Source organism: Leucoraja erinacea, chromosome 22 (assembly GCF_028641065.1).
Source record: "Leucoraja erinacea ecotype New England chromosome 22, Leri_hhj_1, whole genome shotgun sequence".
NCBI classification, from domain to species: Eukaryota; Metazoa; Chordata; class Chondrichthyes; order Rajiformes; family Rajidae; genus Leucoraja; species Leucoraja erinaceus.
In genome coordinates, this window is record NC_073398.1 from 35,315,631 (window position 1) to 35,338,163 (window position 22,533).

At 48.6% G+C, this 22,533-nt stretch overlaps 1 protein-coding gene across 3 annotated transcripts in view; it reads right to left on the minus strand.

Annotated features, from left to right (window-relative positions):
- Positions 1-22,533, minus strand: part of upf2 (UPF2 regulator of nonsense mediated mRNA decay) — a 79,593-nt gene that overhangs the window by 22,984 nt on the left and 34,076 nt on the right. For all 3 annotated transcript variants that reach the window (XM_055653451.1, XM_055653453.1, XM_055653452.1), the window contains exons 15-21: positions 21,605-21,808; positions 20,408-20,683; positions 18,984-19,167; positions 14,751-14,905; positions 13,146-13,244; positions 11,467-11,565; positions 6,666-6,836 (exon numbers count right to left, since the gene is read on the minus strand). In XM_055653451.1, coding sequence (XP_055509426.1) covers positions 6,666-6,836; positions 11,467-11,565; positions 13,146-13,244; positions 14,751-14,905; positions 18,984-19,167; positions 20,408-20,683; positions 21,605-21,808 — 1,188 coding nt within the window. The remainder of the gene's footprint in view (positions 1-6,665; positions 6,837-11,466; positions 11,566-13,145; positions 13,245-14,750; positions 14,906-18,983; positions 19,168-20,407; positions 20,684-21,604; positions 21,809-22,533) is intronic.

The window sequence follows — 22,533 nt, forward strand, 5'->3', positions numbered from 1 at the left end:
GCGAGGCCGCCAGCTCCACGATGTTAGGCCGCAGAGCGACCGGAGATATGATCCGGGAAACAATCGCATCTCCGGCAGGATAAGAGATTGAAGAAAAGTTTCCCCTCTTCCCCCCCCGCCCCCACATAAAACAAGCCAGAGAACATTAACGCAAACTGTTAAAACACACTAAAAATAACAAAAAAATACGAAAAGACGGACAGACCGTCGGCGAGGCGGCCATTGCTGACAGCGCCACCCGGTGGTATACACAGGAAATCACTGCTACTGTTCTCCCTGCTTTGCCCTACCATGATATTTGTTGTCTCTCCCGATCGATCCTGGGGTCTTGTCCATCATACTACTTCTCGGCAATATGTTTTGAAGAGGCATCACCAGCTTCCCCACATGGCCTGGTTAAGCTGGAAACGGTGCCTTGCCTGTCACTCATCTCCCAATATAGTTTTTGCAGCCTTTAGGGGTACAGCAGGGAAACAGGCCCTTCGGCCCACCCAGTCCACGCCGACCATCTAATCACCCGTTCCCACTGGTTCTATGATATCCCACTTTCTCATCCACTCCCTACAGACCAGGGGGGCAATTTACAGAGGGGCTGATTGACCTAGAAAACCCGCACGTCTTTGGGATGTGGGAGGAAAACAGGGAGATCGTGCAAACTCCACACACAGGTGGCACCGAGCTCAGGATGGAAGCTGGGTCTCTGGCACTGTGAGGCAGTCGCTCCACTGCTGTGCCGCCCCCAAACCATGAATCAAACCTTTCCCAGCTAAAGTGCCTTCATCCGCCCGACCTCAGTTCTTGATTGTTTAAGAAGAGAACTGCAGGTGCTGGAATAATCAAAGGCAGACATAAATGCTGGAGAAACTCACCGGGAGTTTCCCACAATACCTCTACTCTGATCAAGAAGGCTCATCAGCGTCTCTTCTTCCTGAGGAGACTGAAGAAGGTCCATCTGTCTCCTCAGATCCTGGTGAACTTCTACCGCTGCACCATCGAGAGCATCCTTACCAACTGCATCACAGTATGGTATGGCAACTGCTCTGTCTCCGACCGAAAGGCATTGCAGAGGGTGGTGAAAATTGCCCAACGCATCACCGGTTCCACGCTCCCCTCCATTGAGTCTGTCCAAAGCAAGCGCTGTTTGCGGAGGGCGCTCAGCATCGCCAAGGACTGCTCTCACCCCAACCATGGACTGTTTACCCTCCTACCATCCGGGAGGCGCTACAGGTCTCTCCGTTGCCGAACCAGCAGGTCGAGGAACAGCTTCTTTCCGGCCGCTGTCACTCTACTAAACAACGTACCTCGGTGACTGCCAATCCCCCCCCACCCCCGGACACTTATTATTATTTTTTTTTATTCAAATCGTTTGCTATGTCGCTCTTCAAGGGAGATGCTAAATGCATTTCGTTGTCTCTGTACTGTACACTGACAATGACAATTAAAATTGAATCTGAATCTGAATCTGAGAGGCAGCATCTGTGGAGCGAAAGAGTAGGTGACGTTTCGGGTCGAGATGCGGAAAGCATCTATGGAGCAAAGGAATGGGCGACGTTTCGGGTCGAGACCCGGAAAGCATCTATGGAACGAAGGAATAGGCGACGTTTCGGGTCGAGACCCTTCCGGGTCTCGACCCGAAACGTCGCCTATTCCTTCGCTCCATAGATGCAGCCTCGCCCGCTGAGTTCCTCCAGCATTTTGCGTCTTGGTTCTTGGTTTCTTGGTCCTCCAAAATATTCCAAATGGAATTTAAACTGGAGGTGGAGAAAGGAGGGCTTAAGCCAGAAAGCGTTATTGGGAAGAAAGAGCTACTTTAAATTTAGGTTGGGTAACTAGTTGGGTGGAGATTATTCCATGCTTTAATTGTGCGGAGGAAGAACGAATTGCTGTACACATCTGTCTTTGTAGCTGGGATCACAAATTGGATCCAATGCCCTCGTCTGCTCCTAATTGGTTTGGGTTTGGTGTAGGTCTTGTAATCTATGTCGAGCTGACCATTTAACATTTTGTAAAAACAGGTCAAACGGTGAGCTTCACGTCATTGAGCTGTTCTGTCTTGACTGCATTCTTTCCTGCATTACAGGTCCTCACCTATGTTACAAATGCCCACCCATACGCATGAGCATCTGAGAGTCTACCGTTAACACCAAGGTGATAGCTGGAAAACTATGCAGGACAAACAAGTCCACACGTTGCACTGTTTTTTATTGAATTTTCAATAATTCAAGAATTTTCTATTGAAGTTTCCACTGGGAAACAGCCTTAGCCCAGCCCTAACCTTCCTGTAGTCAACTATGAGCAGAGGTGCCTTCTGTAGAGCTTTCTTCACGGCTGACAAAAGAAGCCTTGTTTTTTAGTCTTGTTAAAAAAAAATAATTGATAATTATTCAGTGGCCTCAAAACTTTGGAATCTGTCAAACCAGAAAAGTCTGGATTTAAAAAGGAATTTCCTCATAGGTGCCAGGAGCAACCCACCCTTTTAAAAAACAGCGGAAACACCTTCAGAACAAAGTGCAGCTTCATCGACCGGACCCAGAAGCCTAATTGAATAATAATTTCGTTAAAATTCAGGGCTTGGAAGAAAAAAAAAAAAAAGAAAAAAAAAATTATTCTACAACCTCATCCACAACTAGTTTGGTAAATGGTAGAATGGATGCGTGTTACAGGTTGGAAGCATCTTTTTGGAGGCCCATCTACTTTACCTGTCCGCAGTTCAAAAGTGGGGTGGAAGATTGCAACCTTCACGTGGTCCGCCCTGCTTCGACTAATGCAATCAACTTGACGTGCACAAACGGAAGATCAAATAGAACAAGTTGCCCAACAACTTTAGGCTGTGCACGCCACACGAAAGGAGAAAAAGTTCAAAAGTGAACGTGCAGAAATGATGTCGTCCAGAGATCCCAAAGGTGTCGCAGATAATGAGTCATACAGCACGGAAACAGGCCCTTCAACCCAACTTGCCCATGGCGACTAAGGTGCATAACATCTACATCAGTGCCATCTGTCCATGTTTGGCCCATATAGACAATAGGTGCAGGAGTAGGCCATTGGGCCCTTCGAGCCAGCACCGCCATTCATTGTGATCATGGCTGATCATCCACAATCAGTACCCCGTTCCTGCCTTCTCCCCCATATCCCCTGGCTCCGCAATCTTTAAGAGCCCTATCAAGCTCTCTCTTGTGAAAAAGTGTTTCCTCATCTCCGTTCTAAATGGCTTACCACCTATTCTTAGAGGATATCCCTCTAATCCTTTCCTATCCATGCACCTGTCCTTGAAATGCTGCTAGAGTACCTTCCTCAGCTATCTCCTCTGGCAGCTCGTTCCATGCACCCACCACCCTTTGTGTCAAAGTTGCCTCTCATCTTAAACCTTTGTCCTGTGTCCTGATTCCCCTACTCTGGGTAAAACACTATACATTTACCCTCTCTGTATTTATTTACACCCCTCATCCTAGTGTGCCCCAAGGAATAAAGTCGTAGCCTGCTCAACCTCTCCCTGTAGCTCAGGCTCTTGAGTACTGGCAACATCCTCGTACATCTTCTCTGCACCCTTTCCAGCTCGACAACATCTTTCTCATAGCAAGGTGACCCAAACCGAACACAATACTCCAAATGGGACTGACCCATGTGTGGACGCGGTGCCGATGGACGAGAGGCCGAAGCAAAGAAGTCGAAGCCAAAGACCGAATGGAAACGAGGCCGAAACGCCAATAAACCGAAAGAGTCCGAAGATGAAACGCCTACTAAGCAAAAGGATGGGACGCCTAAATGCAAACTAATAGAAAGGGCGGGACGCCTAAAAGCCAACGAACCAAAAAGCTGCGTCGCCTAAAAGCAAACTTACCGAATGGCCCCTCTGTCGAAAAACGCCACCTACCCGAAAGACGGTGTCGCCTACAGGCCAAAGGACCGACTGCCGCTCAACAGAAACGTCCAATAACGGACTTGACGTTGCCGGGGGGGGCGGGACTTGTCAGCGATTGTTCCAGACCCCGTGTCCATCACATCACTGCGAAGGCATGAACATTGTCCCACACCTCCGCTCCACCCGACCCACAGCCCGCGGAGGGTGGCCGTGGGAGAGTGGGGGCTGTCACGGTGGAATGCACACCTTCAGCCGCTTTCAGCTTGGTGCTTGGGTTCAGATTGCCCAGTCACCTATGGCTTGTGTGGCAAAATGAACCTCACACTCCCGTCTCCCCCTTCTCTCTCTCCCCTTCTCTCGCCTCCTCTATCTTCTCCTCCTTTCTCCCTCCTTCCCTTCTCTCTCCACCGTAGGGAGCGTCCCACAGTCACTGACCGCGATGCACTCCCATTGGACCACCCCCTCCTCCGACCCCCAGACTTTGACACCCACACCGGGTGATTCACCCCCACCGCGGGAACAGACGGTTTATTTATTACCGTCTCGGTGTTTGAGGAACGCACCCAAGCTCCCACAACAAAACAGGCAGCATCTCTGGAGAGAAGGAATGGGTGGCGTTTCGGGTCGAGACCGTTCAGACGCACTCTGAAGAATGGTCTTCCCACCAACATCTTGTACAACTGTCTCATAACATCCCAACCTCTATACTCAATACCCTAATTGGTAGAGGCCAATGGGCCGTAAGCCTTCTCGACCACGTTATCTACCTGTGATGGCGCTTGCAGGGAAAGATGTGCCTGCACTCCTAGATCCCTCTGCTCTGCAACACTCCCCTGTGCCTTGTCATTCATTGTGAGGGTTCCGCCATGCTTTGACTTCACAAAATGCAATACCTGGCACTTATCAAAGTTAAACTCCATTAGCCATTCCTCAGACCACTTATTCTGCAGCTGATTATCAAAAGTATTCCCCGTAAATCAGACATGCGACTTCGAGCGAGGACATCTTTTGCATCTTAGATACACGCTCATTATTAACCAGCAGTTACCACTGCCTCAGCCATGTACATCACCATCCTGTAGCTAATGTTGATGAAGCTGTTTTTTTTACATTTAAACAATTTTTTCATATAATTAAGGTCCGGAACTAGGACTACACCACAATTTAATTTGGGGTTTTTAAAATGATGCCTTGAATCAGCGGCACGGTGGCGCAGGGGTAGAGTTGCTGCCTCACAGCGCCAGAGACCCAGGCTCAATCCTGACGTCGGGTGCGATCTGTTCAAGTCAACTTTATTTGTCACATACAAGATGGACAGTGAAATGAAAGTGGCGATGCCTGCGGAATTGTGCAAAACAACAGAACAGAATAGAACGTTGGTACTGTTCTCCCCAGGACCACGTGGGTTTTCTCCGGGTGCTCCGGTCTCCTCCCACGTTCCAAACACGTGCGGGTTTGTAGGTGAATCGGCCCCTCTGTAAAATTGCCCCCTAGTGTGCCGAGAGTGGATGAGAAAGTGGGATAACATGGAACTGATGTGAACGGGTGATCGATGGTCGGCACGGACTGGGTGGGCCGAAGGGCCTGTCGTCAAGCTGGGTCATTCAATCAATATAGAGATAGAATATTGTGAATAATGTGGCAAAGACTGATGTTAAAACATAAACTGTGACACTATACTACAGGGTATGGGAAAGAACTGCAGATGCTGGTAAAATCGAAGGTAGACAAAAATGCTGGGGAAACTCAGTGGGTGAGGCAGCATCTATGGAGCGAAGGAATAAGCGACGTTTCGGGTCGCGACCCTACTTCAGTCTGAATAGACAACAGCCAATAGGGGCAGGAGTAGGCCATTCGGCACTTTGAGCCAGCACCGCCATTCAATGTGATCATGGCTGATCATCACCAATCAGTACCCCGTTCCTGCCTTCTCCCCTTATCCCCTGACCCCGCTATCTTTAAGAGCCCTATCAAACTCTCTCTTGAAAGTATCCAGAGAACCGGCCTCCACCGCCCTCTGAGGCAGAGAATTCCACAGACTCACAACTCTCTGTGTGAAAAAGTGTTTCCTCGTCTCCGTTCGAAATGGATTACCCCTTATTCTTAAACTGTGGCCCAACATCGGGAACATGTTTCCTGCCTCTGGCGTGTCCAAACCCTTTATAATCTTTCATGTTTCAATAAGATCCCCTCTCATCCTAAAATTCCAGAGTGTACAAGCCCAGCCGCTCCATTCTCTCAGCATATGACAGTCCAGCCATCCCGGGAATTAACCGTGTAAACCTATGCTGCACTCCCTCAATAGCGAAGGAACAGGTGACGTTTCGGGTCGAGACCCTTCCGGTCATGAGCTGTAGTTAACCAGACCATGAGCTGAAGTCCATAACTCAACGTGAACAAAGTCCATGGTAGTTTGGTATTGAGGTGGGGCTGTGGTTGGGACTGTGCAGGGTGCTTCACGAGCCTGATGTTTAGTCAAGTTTAGTTTAGAGGCAGCATGGAACCAGGTCCTTTGTTCAAGTAGAGTCCATGCCGACCAAGTCAAGTCAAGTCAAGTTTATATGTCACATACACATACGAGATGTGCAGTGAAATGAAAGTGGCAATGCTCACGGACTTTTGTGCAAAAGACAAACAACAAAACAACCCAACGTCACCTATTCCTTCGCTCCATGGATGCTGCCTCACCCGCTGAGTTTCTCCAGCACCTTGGGATTAAATAGGACAGTGAAACACCAACACTGGTTCAGTTCTAGTGTGCAAGGTAACACCACATCCGTCTGTGCTACAGTGAGTACAGTACCTGTTGTTTGTTCCCTCTCCTGGTGAGCATGACGAACTGCATGGTCTCCGAGTTTTCAGAGTCCCCTTCACCGCCCCCCTGCGGCGGGGGTCCCTTCTTCAGCTGGCTTTTCAGCTGCAGCGGAATGGCCACGTCCAACTGGTGGACTTTCACCGACTCGCCCGTTCGCTGCTGTATGAAGATGGAATCGGTTTTTTAGTTTTAGCAATTTGTCTTGACCATCCCAGAAATCAGTCTGTGACCCTTCTCTGATCCTCTATGGCAATAATTTCCTTTCCTCAGATTTCGGGACAAAACTGCACGCAATACTCCAGGTGTGGTCTCACCAGTCAAATGCATCGACCTCCCCACTCCCTCTCACCTGGCCTACCTTTCAAATAACCTGACACCCAGGTCTCGCTGCTCTATCTCCCCCTTTCCAATCGGCCACCGTTTAGGGAAACTCAACTTAAGAATTTTGTAAGTTTCTATAAGATCCCCTCTCAATCTCCTAAATTTAAACCAAGTCTATCCACCTTCAATTTGGTGCTTCTTTTGTCTTGCCGAGGCAACAGGTAGCAGCAGGCTAAAGCTATAGACAATAGGTGCAGGAGTAAGCCATTCGGCCCTTCGAGCCAGCACCGCCATTCAACGTGATCACGGCTGAGTCAAACAGTCACACAGCACGAAAACAGCCCAACTTGTCCCTGCCGAGACAAGGAACAAAATAAGACACTGAATGCTGGAGTAACTCAGTGGGTCAGGCAGCATCTGTGGAGAACATGGATAGGTGACGTTTCACAGAGTGCTGGAGTAACTCAGCGGGTGCAGCAGCATCTATGGAGCTAAGGAAATAGGCAACGTTTCGGGTCGAAACCCTTCCGGGTTTCGGCCCGAAACGTTACCTATTTCCAGAAGGGTTTCGGCCCGAAACGTTGCCTATTTCCTTCGCTCCATAGATGCTGCTGCACCATAACTCAGCGGGTCAGGCAGCATCTGTGGAGAACATGGATAGGTGACGTTTCACAGTAACTCAGCGGTCAGGCAGCATCAGTGGAGAACATGGATAGGTGACGTTTCACAGTGCTGGAGTAACTCAGCGGGTCAGGCAGCATCTGTGGAGAACATGGATAGGTGACGTTTCACATAGGGATGCTTCTTCAGAAGAAGGGATCCTGCCCTGAAACCTTTCCATGTCCTCCCGTGAAATGATGATTTACTCCAGCATTTTGTCTCTTCTCTTGTCTATGATGAACAACATGCCCCATCTACTCTCGTCCCACGCCCACCTCTAGCCCATATCCCGCTAAAAGCTTGCTACCCACGTCCCTGTCCAAATATCTTTGAGATATTATTATAGTGCCTGCATCAACGACCTCCTCTGTCAGCTTGCTCCATACACCCACCAGACGGATCAGCATCAACTCTGTATTACTTACAGTCACACTTCAATATCTAATCTGTGACTACTTGCAGATAAAGTCGGCTCATTCAACGAGAGACGAGATATTCTGCTCAGCAGTATAGATATGGTTCAAACTCATTCTTAGTCATAGTCATAACTAATTCTTAGTCATAGGTAAAAGTCCACTGATGCAATCCTTAATAAGGTCATTAATTTTAGAGACACAGCCTGGAAACAGGCCCTGTGGCGGACGGAGTCCACAACGACTAGCGATCACCCCGTACACTAGCACTATCCTACACACTAGGGGCAATTGACAATTTTCATTCTAAATTGCATTTTCACTGAAGCCAAATAACCTACCAACCTGCACGTCTTTGGAGTGCGGGAGGAAACCGGAGCACCCGGAGAAAACCCACGTAGTCACAGGGAGAACGTGCAAACTCCGCGGAGACAGAACCCGTAGTGAGGATGGAACCCGGGTCTGTGGCGCTGTGAGGCAGCAGCTCTACCCGCTGCGTCATTGTGCCTGAAACACGCTGCTGGTGAAGGGGGTGGTGATTGAAGCAGATTCCTTGGTGGGATTTAAAATAATTTTGTATGGGCATATGGAGATGAAATTAAAAATAACTGTCACCATTCCGTAAATCAACTCAGATGCGAAATCGATCATCAAACCTGGTTAGTTACAAATAGAAATGGCGCGGTGGCGCAGCGGTAGAGTCGCTGCCTCACAGCGCCAGAGACCCGGGTTCCATCCTGACTACGGGTACTGTCTGTACGGAGTTTGCACGTTCTCCCCGTGGGGTTTTCTCCGGGTGCTCCGGTTTCCCCTCCCACACTCCATAGTCGTCGTACAAGTTTGTAGTTTAATTGGCTTCGGTAAAAATTATAAATTGTCCCCTAGGGCTTGTAGGATGATGCTGATGAACGTGGATCACTGACAGGCATGGACTGGGTGGGCCGAAGGGCCTGTTTATTGCGCTGTGAACTAAACTAAATCTCCAAACTAAACTAAACCAAAAGTGACCCTTATTTCCTTCCAAGATCTGGAGCTAAACATACAATAAAATGAAAGGGTTTCTAATTGCAGTTTCTAGTTTCTCTTAAAATCTTATTTTACGATGATTGGGAAAACGTAAAAAATGTTAAAAGATCAAACTATCAGAATGTCCATTCAAATCCCGCTCACGGTTTGGAACAATAGACAACAGGTGCAGGAGGAGGCCATTCGGCCCTTCGAGCCAGCACCGCCATTCAATGTGATCATGGCTGATCATCCCCAATCAGTACCCCGTTCCTGCCCATATCCCCTGACTCCGCTATCTTTAAGAACCCTATCTAGCTCTCCCTTGAAAGCAATCCAGAGAACCTGCCTCCACCGCCCTCTGAGGCAGAGAATTCCACAGACTCACCACTGTCTGTGTGAAAAAGTGTTTCCTCGTCTCCGTTCTAAATGGCTTACTCCATATTCTTAAAACTGTGGCCCCTGGTTCTGGACTCCCCCCAACATTGGGAACACGTTTCCTGCCTCTAGCGTGTCCAGACCCTTAATAATCTTATATGTTTCAATGAGATCTCCTCTCATCCTTCTAAACTCCAGAGTGTACAAGCCCAGCCGCTCCATTCTCTCAACGTCGCTAAAAATAGCAGAATGTTGCCTGGAGGTTGTCACATAAACAAAAGTACCGGCCACACAAAACACAGCAATGTTTGAGAAGGAACTGCAGATGCTGGAACAATCAAAGGTAGACAGAAAATTGGTGGAGAAACTCAGTGGGTGAGGCAGCATCGATGAAGAGAAGGAATAGGTGACATTTCGGGTCGAGACCCGGAAAGCATCTATGGAGCGAAGGAATAGGTGACGTTTCGGGTCGAGACCCTTCCGGGTCTCGACCCGAAACGTCACCTATTCCTTCGCTCCATAGACGCCGCCTCACCCGCTGAGTTTCTCCAGCATTTTTTGTCTACATAAAACACAGCACTGCTCACAGGCCAAATCTGGCTTGAACCTGCCAATTACTGCACTTGCCACATAATTACCCAACAAGCTGGCAGGCGGCGGTGATTTTAGGCAAGAGCGCTGCTTTCCCTTGCCTGTTCAATGTAATTTGAATTGCTTTAAAAACAATTGCAAAAGTTAGAGAGAGTCGTAGATAACGAGTTACGCAGAACAGAAACAGGCCCTCACCGGTGGTGAATCTGCGGAATTCTTTGCCGCTGAAGGCTGCGGAGGCCAAGTCGGTGGGTAATTTTCGGGCAGGGATCGATAGATAGATTCTTGATCAGTTACGGGTGCCAGAGGTTTATGGGGAGAAGGCAGGAGAATGGGGTGAGGAGGGAGAGATAGATCAGCCATGATTGAATGGCGGAGCAGACTTGATGGGCCGAATGGCCTAATTCTACTCCTATTGCTTTTGACCTTTGGTCCAACTTGCCTTGCCCATCCCTAACCCTCTATGCCAGTCCTACTGGCCCGCATTTAACCTAGGTCCTGAATCTTCCACGTGCCTGTGCAAATGCCTTCGAATTGTTACTGTACCTCAACTGCCTCCTGTGGCTGCTTGTTCCATACACACACCACCCTCTGTGTGAAAAAGCTGCCCCTCAGGTTCCTATTAAATCTTTCCCCTCTCACCTAAAACCTACGGCATGTAGTTCTCGATTCCCTTACCCTTGCATTTGTCAAATTATTAACGTCTGAGGAACGAGCGATCTCCTTAAATGATCAGCCCCCTCAAAATTGTTACTTGCTCATTATTACCACTTTCTCTTCCACATCCCAAAGACGTGTGGGTCTGATTGTGGATGATCAGCCATGATCACAATAGACAATAGACAATAGGTGCAGGAGTAGGCCATTTGGCCCTTCGAGCCAGCACCGCCATTCAATGTGATCATGGCTGATCATCCCCAATCAGTACCCAGTTCCTGCCTTCTCCCCATATCCCCTGACTCCGCTATTTTTAAGAGCCCTATCTAGCTCTCTCTTGAAAGCATCAAGAGAACCGGCCTCCACCGCCCTCCTGTAGAGAATTCCACAGACTCGCCATTCTCCGTGAGAAAAAGTGTTTCCTTGTCTCCGTTCTAAATGGCTTACCCCATATTCTTAAACTGCGGCCCCTGGTTGTGGACTCCCCCCAACATCGGGAACGTTTCCTGCCTCTAGCTTGTCCAACCCCTTAACAATCACAGTGAATGGCGGTGCTGGCTTGAAGGGCTGAATGGCCTACTTCTGCGCCTATTGTCTGTAAGTTAATCGGCCCTCCGTAAACTTACCCCTGGCGGGTAGGGAGTGGATGAGAAAGTGGGATAAGATAGAACTTGTGTGAACGGGTGATGGCTGGTTGGCGTGGACTGGGTGGGCCGAAGGGCCTGTTTCCGTGCTGTATCTCTACACATAAGAACGTGGGGTACCTGCAGATTCTCGAGCATCATTTTGTCCAATGCCTGTATGAATTCTTCATCTTCAGCACAAGGAAGGTGCTTCAGGCCTCCACCTTTGATCATGACATCCTGGGTGACACAAATAACACGTGGTCACCCCAGAACAGATACATATGTTTTTAATGCCTTTTAAATCCTAGCGAGCCAACGGCCATCCACACTTCAGTAGAAGTTGCGATCACTGTCATACATCGCATTGTAAGGAACGATGATAATGCACACACACACACACCAAAATCCTATACTTCCAGCGGCAGAAGTCCGCAGGAACTGGAGGACAGAGACATGTGGAGCGTCCGTCACCGTTCCCGTCGGAAACCAGCACCACTGCGTCGCTTTGGGCCGAAACCCTTCTTCAGACTACAAAACTCAAAAGATAGGCCCAAAACGTTGCCTATTTCCTTCGCTCCACAGATGCTGCCGCACCCGCTGAGTTTCTCCAGCACTTTTGTCTGCCTTCGATTTTCCAGCATCTGCAGTTCCTTCTTAAACTCTTAACCACTACGTGGCTAATGTTTTCAACGATGATGGATGAATGAATGAATGACTTACGAGCTATTTTTGCCGTGTACGAAGGAACTGCAGATGCTGGTTTATACCAAAGATAGACAAAGTGCTGGAGTAACTCAGCGGGTCAGGCAGCATCTGTGGAGAACATGGATAGGTGACATTTCACAGAGTGCTGGAGTATCTCAGCGGGTCGGGCAGCATCTGTGTGGAGAACTTGGATAGGTGACGTTTCACAGAGTGCTGGAGTAACTCAGCGGGTGCAGCAGCATCTATGGAGCTAAGGAAATAGGCAACGTTTCGGGTCGAAACCCTTCCGGGTTTCGGCCCGAAACGTTGCCTATTTCCATAAGGATTTCGGCCCCGAAACGTTGCCTATTTCCTTCGCTCCATAGATGCTGCTGCACCATAACTCAGCGGGTCAGGCAGCAGCTGTGGAGAACGTGGATAGGTGACGTTTCACAGAGTGCTGGAGTAACTCAGCAGGTCAGGCAGCATCTGTGGAGAACATGGATAGGTGACGTTTCACAGAGTGCTGGAGTAACTCAGCGGGTCAGGCAGCATCTGTGGAGAACATGGAGTCTCGAGGTCGGGCCGTGGTGGATGGGCTGCGTCACTGAGGAGGTGGGGGGGGGGGGGGGGGGCACGGAGAACAAAGGGGGACCCGGCTGGGGGGGGGGGGGGGGACAAAAAGAAGGGATGAGTATTTTTTGTAACTGTGTCAGCTCCTTTGTGGGGTGAAGGGAAGAGCGTTCACGTCGATCGCGGCCCTGTCTCCACCAATCTTTCCACCACCACGCACAAGAAGCGACAAGACAGACACCATTGTGAGCAGATGCCGAGACGTGGGCTCAGCTCCGGCTGAACAACTTCTAATCTTGTGCATGGACTCAACAAGAAGAAGCGTCTTTGGGGCGAATGCTTTGTGCATTGTATGTTAAAAAAACAAAGCATCTGACTGGACCGAGCTAGGTACAAGTGGCAATAAAGTTTCAGCATCAGCATCATATGGATCGGAGATGTTTCGGGTCAAGGCTCTTGCTCAGATTTGTTCCATTTTAGTAAGTACACCTGTGACCCCAGTGCAATCTCCCTGTAAAGACGGGGCAAGTATTTCAGACAGTCCGCCCATTCACACTCACATTGTTATCCTCATCAGTTTCATTTTCTTTATTGGAGTCTGTCAGGTAGTCTGTGTTTTCCTCCTCCTCTTCATCTTCCACCTCATTCTCAGATGCATCCTAAAAGAGAAAAGGCGATTTATTTCAAGGGATAGGCGGAAAACGCAGGAACGGGGAGCCGATTTTGGTTGATCAGCCATGATCATATTGAAGGGCCGAATGGCCTACACATGCTCCTGTTTTCTATGTTTCCTAATAAAAAGCTGTTAGTAAAGCACCAATTAATCTCAATTGTAGTTCATCTCAAGTGTAATCCCACAGTTATCTGGACTACACTTCTTCCCACCCTGCTTCCTGTAAGGACTAAAAATCAGAACCATTGCTTAGACTTAGACTTAGATCGTTTATTTGTCATTCAGACCTTTCGGTCTGAACGAAATGTCGTTGCCTGCAGCCATACATGTAATAATAAACAACAAAACACACAATAAACACAAATTAACATCCACCACAGTGAGTTCACCAGGCGTCTCCTCACTGTGATGGAGGCAAAAATCTTAGTGTTACTGTCTCTTCCCTCCTGTTCTCCCTCTGCGCTGAGGCGATACCCCACTGGGCGATGGTAAGTCAGTCCCGCGGCTCACCGAGCTCCACTGCTGTTGACTCATTTACTTGAACCATTCCTACTACATGGGTAAAATACTTGATTGCAATTTTCTTGCAACTTATCAGTTGCTGTAGTTAACCAGACCATGAGCTGAAGTCCATAACTCAACGTGAACAAAGTCCATGGTAGTTTGGTATTGAGGTGGGGCTGTGGTTGGGACTGTGCAGGGTGGTTCATGAGCCTGATGTTTAGTCAAGTTTAGTTTAGAGGCAGCATGGAACCAGGTCCTTTGTCCAAGTAGAGTCCATGCCGACCATTGATCACCAGTTGCCCCACAGCGCCAGGGACCTGGGTTCCATTCTGATCTTGGATGCTGTCTGTGTGGAGTTTGCACGTTCTCCCTGTGATCGGGCAGGCTTCCTCCGGTTCCCTCCCACATCCGAAAGACGTGCGGGCTTGTTGGACAATCGGACCTTTGCAAATCGCCCCTCGTGTGAAAATGGAATAACACAGAACTCGTGTGAAGGGGAGATCGATGGTCGGCGCGGACTCAGAGGGCCGAAGGGCCTGTTTCCATGCTTCTTCTCTAAACTAATGCGGATGTGTAGACTAAAACGGCAACCGACCATCACGCAAACCATCCCATCCGGCAAGAGGGACAGAAGTGTGTAAACGCACACCTCCAGATTCAGGGACATTCTTCCCAGCTGTTATAAGGTGACTGAACCGTCCTCTCACCAACTAGAGAGCGGGCCTGACCTCCCATCCATCTCATTGGAGACCCTCAGACTATCTTTAATCGGGCTTTAATGGTCATTATCCTGCATTAGACGTTACTCCCATTATCCTGTATCTGTAGACTGTGGGCAACTTGATAATAATCATGTATAACTTCCCGCTGACTGGCTAGCACACAACAAAAAGCTTTTCACTGGACCCGAGTACACTAAACTAAAGCATGAATCAGTGGAACCCACCGTTTGCTTTGGACAGGGATTGGACGCCACCAGCCACCCTACCTCTTCTTCATGTTCGTTCATCTCACTTTCGTTGCCAGACTGTTCCTCGGTTTCCGCTCCTCCCTCTTCCTCCTCATCATCCTCATCGTCATCCTGGTTCTCTTCTCCCTCTCCCAGCTTCTCCGACTTGGAATCTTTCCCATCGATAGCAAGCCCTGGAAAAGAACACCAAACCAATCACACCAACACTACTCCCAGTCACAGGAGACGCTGCGATCTTCAGCAAATGACAAAGTGCTGGAGTAGCTCAAGCAGGTCAGGCGGCGTCTGTGGCGGGAAAGAAGAGGTGATGATTTGGATCAGGACCCGATCCAGCAGAAGCTGTTGATCATGTATCTATTCTTGTTAATTTGGTAATCATGTACAGGTATCTACTACTCCACGAGTAGTAGCTCTAGTCAATAACCAAAAATCTGTAGCCTCCTTTTGCTCTGGTATTTTATTTAATTCACATGTTTAATCAATAATGTTTTATTAATAATGTTTAATGTTTTATGTGTCACTGTATATCCTGATGTCACTTGCGGGTGGAGCACCAAGACAAATTCCTTGTATGTGAATACTTGGCCAATAAACTTATTCATTCATTCTTAAGAGGTTGGACAGGCTAGATGCAGGAAAAATGGTCTCCATGTTGCGGGGAGAGTCCAGAACCAGGGGTCACAGTTTAAGATTAAGGGGACTGAGATGAGCAAAAACATTTTCACCCAGAGAGTTGTGAATCTGTGGAATTCTCTGCCACAGAAGGCAGTGGAGGCCAATTCACTGGATGTGAATTCAAGAGCGAGTTAGATAGAGCTCTTAGGGCTAATGGAATTCAAGGGATATGGGGAGAAAGTAAGAACAGTGTACTGATTCTGGATGATCTGCCATGATTATATTGAATGGAGGTGCTGGCTCGAATGGCCGAATGGCCGACTCCTGCACCTATTTTCTAAGATTCACTATTGCTGACCTAATCTGAGTCTGGGTCCTTTGAAAGGCGACCAAGATGAAAGATATATATTTTTTTTTAATTCATTTGCTGGAAAATGATCACAGTTGTTCTCAAAGCCTAACCCAATTGGATAGCAAAACCATGTTTTCTTGATCCATAAATGCCTGGAATAAAAATTATTTTAATCTTACGTAATAGCGCTGGTAATTACTAATAAACCAGTAGATATTTGTTTAAAGCAAGTTGATGTTTTAGCTGTGTCGGAAGGAACTGCAGATACTAGCTTACACCCAATGTAGACACAAAATGCTGGAGTAACTCAGCGGGTGAGGCAGCATCTCCGGAGAGAAGGAATGGGTCTCCGACCCGAAACATCACCCATTCCATCTCTCCATAGATGCTGCCTCACCCGCTGAGTTATGCCCCTGCCCCACTTAGGAAACCTGAACGGAAACCTCTGGAGATTTTTCGCCCCATCCAAGGTTTCCGTGTGGTTCCCGGTGGTTGCAGGAAGTGGAAGCAGGTAGGGAGACTGCCAAAAACCCCCGGGAACCGCACGGAAACCTTGGGTGGGGCGCAAAGTCTCCAGAGGTTTCCGTTCAGGTTTCCTAAGTGGGACAGGGGCACAACACCAGCATGTTGTGTCTGCCCACACAATACTACAGGTTGGACAGGTACAAGACAAGCGGAGTGATGTTTAGAAGCTCCTTAACCCTATTGTGGGGGAAGTGAAGAACTCCAATGACAGAAACTAAAATAAGGTCATTGTGAACCTTGGGATTAAAGATTTTAGAAAGAACTGCAGATGCAGACAGGGTCTTGGTGAGACCACACCTGGAGTATTGCATACAGTTTTGGTCTCCTAATCTGAGACCAAGAGAGAGTACAGAGAAGGTTCACCAGACTGATTCCTGGGATGTCAGGACTTTCATATGAAGAAAGACTGGATAGACTCGGTTTGTACTCGCTAGAATTTAGAAGATTGAAGGGGGATGTTATAGAAACTTACAAAATTCTTAAGAGGTTGGACAGGCTAGATGCAGGAAGATTGTTCCCGATGTTGGGGAAGTCCAGAACAAGGGGTCACAGTTTAAGGATAAGGGGGAAATCTTTTAGGACCGAGATGAGGAAAAACGTTTTTCACACAGATAGTGGTGAATCTGTGGAATTCTCTGCCGCAGAAGGTAGTTGAGGCCAGTTCATTGGCTATATTTAAGAGGGAGTTAGATGTGGCCCTTGTGGCTAAAGGGATCAGGGGGTATGGAGAGAAGGCAGGAACAGGATACTGAGTTGGATGATCAGCCATGATCATATTGAATGGCAGTGCAGGCTCGAAGGGCCGAATGGCCTACTCCTGCACCTATTTTCTATGTTTCTATGCTGGAAAAATCGAAGGTGGACAAAAATGCTGGAGAAACTAGCGGGACAGGCAGCATCTCTGGAGGGAAGGAATGGGTGACGTTTCAGGCCGAGACCCTTCATCAGATGTTTCAGTTGTTTTCTTTGAATAATTCAAAAGCAAAGAAAAACAGTAAATAATTGGAGTAGATTTTCTGCCATTAAAGGGACTGTCCGACTTTTTTCGACGACTGCGAACGTCAGTGACTGACGCCCTGAAGACCGTCAAGTTGTACGACACTCCGCGCCACCGACACGTGAAGCTACGACATTCTGCGCCATCGTCATGTCAAGCTACGACACTCCCAGTCACCCGCCTTCACAACACAAGAAGGTTACACTGAAGTATAATAATCACATTGGAAATCAAATATAAATCTAAGGACCAATAACTTTTTACTGGATAAATACCCGCGGCAGCGGACGTCAACCGCAGGACAGCGTACGTCAGCGTGTGACAGGGCGCACGACATGATGAGACACCCAGATGTCGCCTGAAGATTTTGAACATTTCAAAATCCAGAGGCAGCAGGGCGACACCGTGCGCCACTACATACGTCACCCTGCGTCACACCCCAACCACGCCGCGACAACCTCTTTTGTCCCAAGTGGGACAACCCAAGTGGGACGGGCCCTTAAGTGTTCCACGAAAAACCTGAAGTGTTTGGGAGAGAAATCTTCCAAGAAGGGAACAAACAAATATCGTTCTCTGCCATCAACGCAACAATGTCTTGGCGCATGCCAGGGTGCGGTTGCCAGCTATTGTCTTCAAAGCGCTTTGTGAAATTCCGTCCCCACCCTCACTGCATCCAATCCACGAGATAAAGAACAAGAGCTCTTTCAATACAGTTTGTTTCCATTAACAATGAACCGAATTAGCATTGACGAGCAACCACATTGCCAACTCATTCATCATAATCCCTGCATTAACTCTGAACATGGACGTGAAAGATTACATTTAGAACGCTTGCCAAACAGCACCTAAATACCAGAGACAAGGAACTTGACACTAAAGTGGGTGGTATTGTAGATAGTGAAGATGGTTGATGGAATTTAATACAAAGAAATGTGAGGTGTTGCATTTTGTGCAAAAAGTGTTTTTTGCATTTTGTGCAAAAACTCCCCACGTTTAGAGTGCTGGAGTAACTCAGCGGGTCAGGCAGCATCTGTGGAAAACATGGATAGGTGACGCTTCACAGAGAGCTGGAGTAACTCAGCGGGTAGGGCAGCATCTGTGGAGAACATGGATAGGTGACGTTTCACAGAGTGCTGGAGTAACTCAGCGGGTCAGGCAGCATCTGTGGACAAGAAGAACAAGATTGAAGAAACAGGCCCAACCCTTCAGAGATACTGTCTTCGCCCTACAAACATTAACCTGTGGGATGTCTTTGGAGTGTGGGAAGTAACCGGAGCACCTGGAGGAAACACATGCAGTCGCAGGGAGAACGAGCAAGCTCCATACAGACAGTACCCGTAGTCAGAATTGAACCTGGGTCTCTGGCGCTGTGAGGCAGCAACTCTATTGCTGTGCCACTATGCCCACCACAGATGCCGTCTAACTCACTGAGTTACTCCAGCACTCTGGGGATTTCTTTAAAACGCTAGAAGTCAAATTGGTTGAAGAGCAGTAAAAAGCTACAGGGGCACATTGGAAAACTACCTTCAATATCTCTCGGACAAAAAGTGCAGGAAAGAACTGCAGATGCCGGTTTAAATCGAAGGGAGACACAAAATGCTGGAGTAACTCAGCGGGACAGGCAGCATCTCTGGAGAGGAATGGGTCGAGGCCCTTCTTCAGACTTCCATATCTCTCGTTTCCCTCTCCCCTTACCTCTCAGTCCCGAAGAAGGGTCTCGACACGACGCGTTACCTGTTACTACAGACCGAGCCTCGCTTACCCAGTTTAATTAGGAATTCACGTTCGAGTTCCTGCACTTGCTTGATCGCCTCTTCAAGGGAGGTGCAGAACTTCATCTTTGGCCGCAACAGCTCGAGGATGTCACTGATCATGTAGTCCACGTCGATGGGGAACGGGTGATCCTTGGTCCACACGTCCAGACTCTTCTTCCACCAGATGTAGCGCTGCAGTGGGTAGACGATGACAAGACAACAATGAAGACCGTCCGTCCAAAATGAGGCCCAGCAGCAGCTGCATATACAAAGGAACCCTCCCCACACACTACGTCCTGGCTCCCTCTGCTCCCTCCCCAAGCCCCAAATTAGTTTGGGAAGGAACTGCAGATGTTCAAGAAGGAACTGCAGATGCTGGAAAATCCAAGGTAGACAAAAATGCTGGAGAAACTCAGCGGGTGAGGCAGCATCTATGGAGCGAATGAATAGGTGACGTTTCGGGTCGAGACCCGGAAGGGTCTCGACCCGAAACGTTGCCTATTCCTTCGCTCCATAGATGCTTTCCGGGTCTCAACCCGAAACGTTGCCTATTCCTTCGCTCCATAGATGCTTTCCGGGTCTTGGCCCGAAACGTTGCCTATTCCTTCGCTCCATAGGTGCTTTCCGGGTCTCGGCCCGAAAACGTTGCCCATTTCCCTCGCTCCATAGATGCTGCCACACCCGCTGAGTTTCTCCAGCAATTTTGTCTACCAAGGAACTGAAGATGTTGGTTTAAACCGAAGATGGACACAAAAAGCTGGAGTAACTCAGCGGGACCGGTAGCATCTCTGGAGAGAAGGAATGGGTGACTTTTCTGGTGGGGTCTTTTTTTCGGACTAGGAAGCTTTTTGTGTCCATCTCCACGGGATATTCCCTCTCAACCACATTCTCCTGCCTTCTCCCCATATCCCCCGACACTCGTACTAATCTGTATCCCGAGGCCAATTCTCTGGATGCTTTCAAGAGAGTTAGATATATAGAGATCTTAAAGATAGCGGAGTCAAGGGATATAGAGAGAAGGCAGGAACAGGTACCGATTGTAGATGATCAGCCACGATCACATTGAATGGCGGTGCTGGCTTGAAGGGCCGAATGGTCTATTCCTGCACCTATTGTCTGTTGTTGGCTGTAGAAATGGTGATACGGAGGGATAGGAACAGAGTGGAACTAAGCAGGATTGCACATTGACTTTGACTAGTGTTACAGAGAAAATAGGTGCAGGAGGAGGCCATTCGGCCCTTCGAGCCAGCACCGCATTTCATTGTGATCATGGCTGATCATCCCCTATCAATAACCCGTGCTTGCCTTCTCCCCATATCCCTTGACTCCACTAGCCCCTAGAGCTCTAACTAACTCTCTCTTAAATCCATCCAGTGACTTGGCCTCCACTGCCCTCTGTGTTCTGCGATTGGCGCAGTGGAAGGTCGGTCACCTGGAAGTAGACGAGGAAGCAGTCCAGCTTTCGCTTGCTGGAGCCTCTGTCGAAGTACTGGCCGCAGGTGTCGAGCAAGGTGCAGACCAGCCGGATGCGGAAGAGGTGCTCGGGCGGGTCCAGCGGCGTGGCGCTGCCGTCAGTACTGACGCCGAACGTAATGAAGGAATACAGAATGCGGAAAATGACGGTGGACTCCACCATCCTGTAGTTGTACAGCTCTCCGAGGAACTTCACGCTGCTGATCCGCCTCTGGTTGAACTTGGGCTGATTGACCTGAAAGAGAAAGGCCGTCTCGTTTTAGGTTGGCGGATGCCAGGTTCACAGGGAAACTTCCCCGCCTCACAGCGCCAGAGACCCTGGATCGACTCCAATCGCGGATTCTGTCAGTGCGCAGAGCTTGTACATTTCTCCCCCCCCCCCCCCCCCCCCCCCCCACGTGGACCTCACAGGTTTTGTTCCACATCCCAAAGACGTGCGGATTTGTGGGCGATCTGTGTTCTGGGAATATTGCCCCCATCTTGAAACCACTCTAAAGACGTGCAGGTTTGTAGGCTAATTGGCTTTGACAAAATTGTAAATTGTCCCTAAAGTGGGTGGGATAGAGCTAGTGTATGGTGATCGGTGGTCGGCGCTGACACAGTGGGCTGAAGGGCCTGTTTCTGTGCTGTATCTCTAAACTAAATCAAAAAAGTAAACAGAGAGATGAGTAAAAAAATGAGAAAATTACCATTTGCATTCTCTAAAAGATGAAATGAAAACACATGATCTCATTTCACTGCCATTATCCTAATAATATTCAAATACACATTAGTACTTTTTAGTTTAGTTTGGAGATACAGAGAGGAAACAGGCCCTTGGGCCAACCGAGTCTGCACTGACCAGCGATCTCCATACATTAACATTAACCTACGCCAACTAGGGACAATTTACATTTATACCAAGCCAATTAACCTTCAAACCTGTACGTCTTTGGAGTGTGGGAGGAAACCGAAGATCTCGGAGAAAACCCACACAGGTCACGGGGAGAGCCTCCAAACTCCGCACAGACAGCACCCGTAGTCGGGATGGAACCCGGGTGTTTGGCGCTGCAAGCGCTGTAAGGCAGCGACTCTACCGCTGCGCCACCGTGCCGATTTGAAACGCAGCGTGTATTAAGGAAGGGCATTGTTTAATATTTGGACAGCATGTCATCACCTCCATTCCAAGGCGGATATCCTCCAGCACTCCGTCAACAACGTGAATTCCCACGTCCTCCTGGTACGGCACCAATCCCGCCAGCAGGTTTGCAACACAGTGAATACTGTTGTATTTGACATTCCAGATGTTGATCATGCAGTTAATGACGTACTCCTTCACCTCCGCATCATGCCACGCCAGCTTCCTCATCTGTCTCAACACCTAGAATGTAAAAGCTTCGTTAGGTGCATTTATAAAATCACAATTATTTCCCACACTTCATTTGCATTAATTACCATCGGCATAGAAAGAGGAGAATCATTGTGTCACGCACACGGAAACAAACCCTCGGGCCCACCCAGTCCGTGCCAACCGTCGATCACCCGCTCACACCAGTTCCATGTTATCCCACTTTCTCATCCACTCCCTACACACTAGGGGGCAATTTACAGAGGGGCGATTAACCTACAAACCCGCACGTCTTTGAAGTGTGATGAGGAAACCGGAGCACCCGGAGGAAACCCACGCAGCCACAGGGAGAACATAGAAAAATAGGTGCAGGAGTAGGCCATTTGGCCCTTCGAGCCAGCACCACCATTCACTACGATCACGGATGATCATCTAAAATCAGCACCCTGTTCCTGCTTTCTCCCCATATCCTTCGATTCCTTTAGCACTAAGAGCTAAATCTAACTCTCTCTTGAAAACATCCAGCAAATTGGCCTCCACTGCCTTCTGTGGCAGAGAATCCCACAGATTCACAACCCTCTGGGTGAAGAAGTTTTTCCTCATCTCAGTCCTAAATGGCTGACCAGGTCGCATAAATGGCGCGCAAATGACAGCCAAGTGGGACAGGCCCTTAAGAATTTCATTGTTCTATCTGGGACATATGACAATAAAACCCTCTTGACTTGACACACATACACACTTGTATATATGCATGTGGG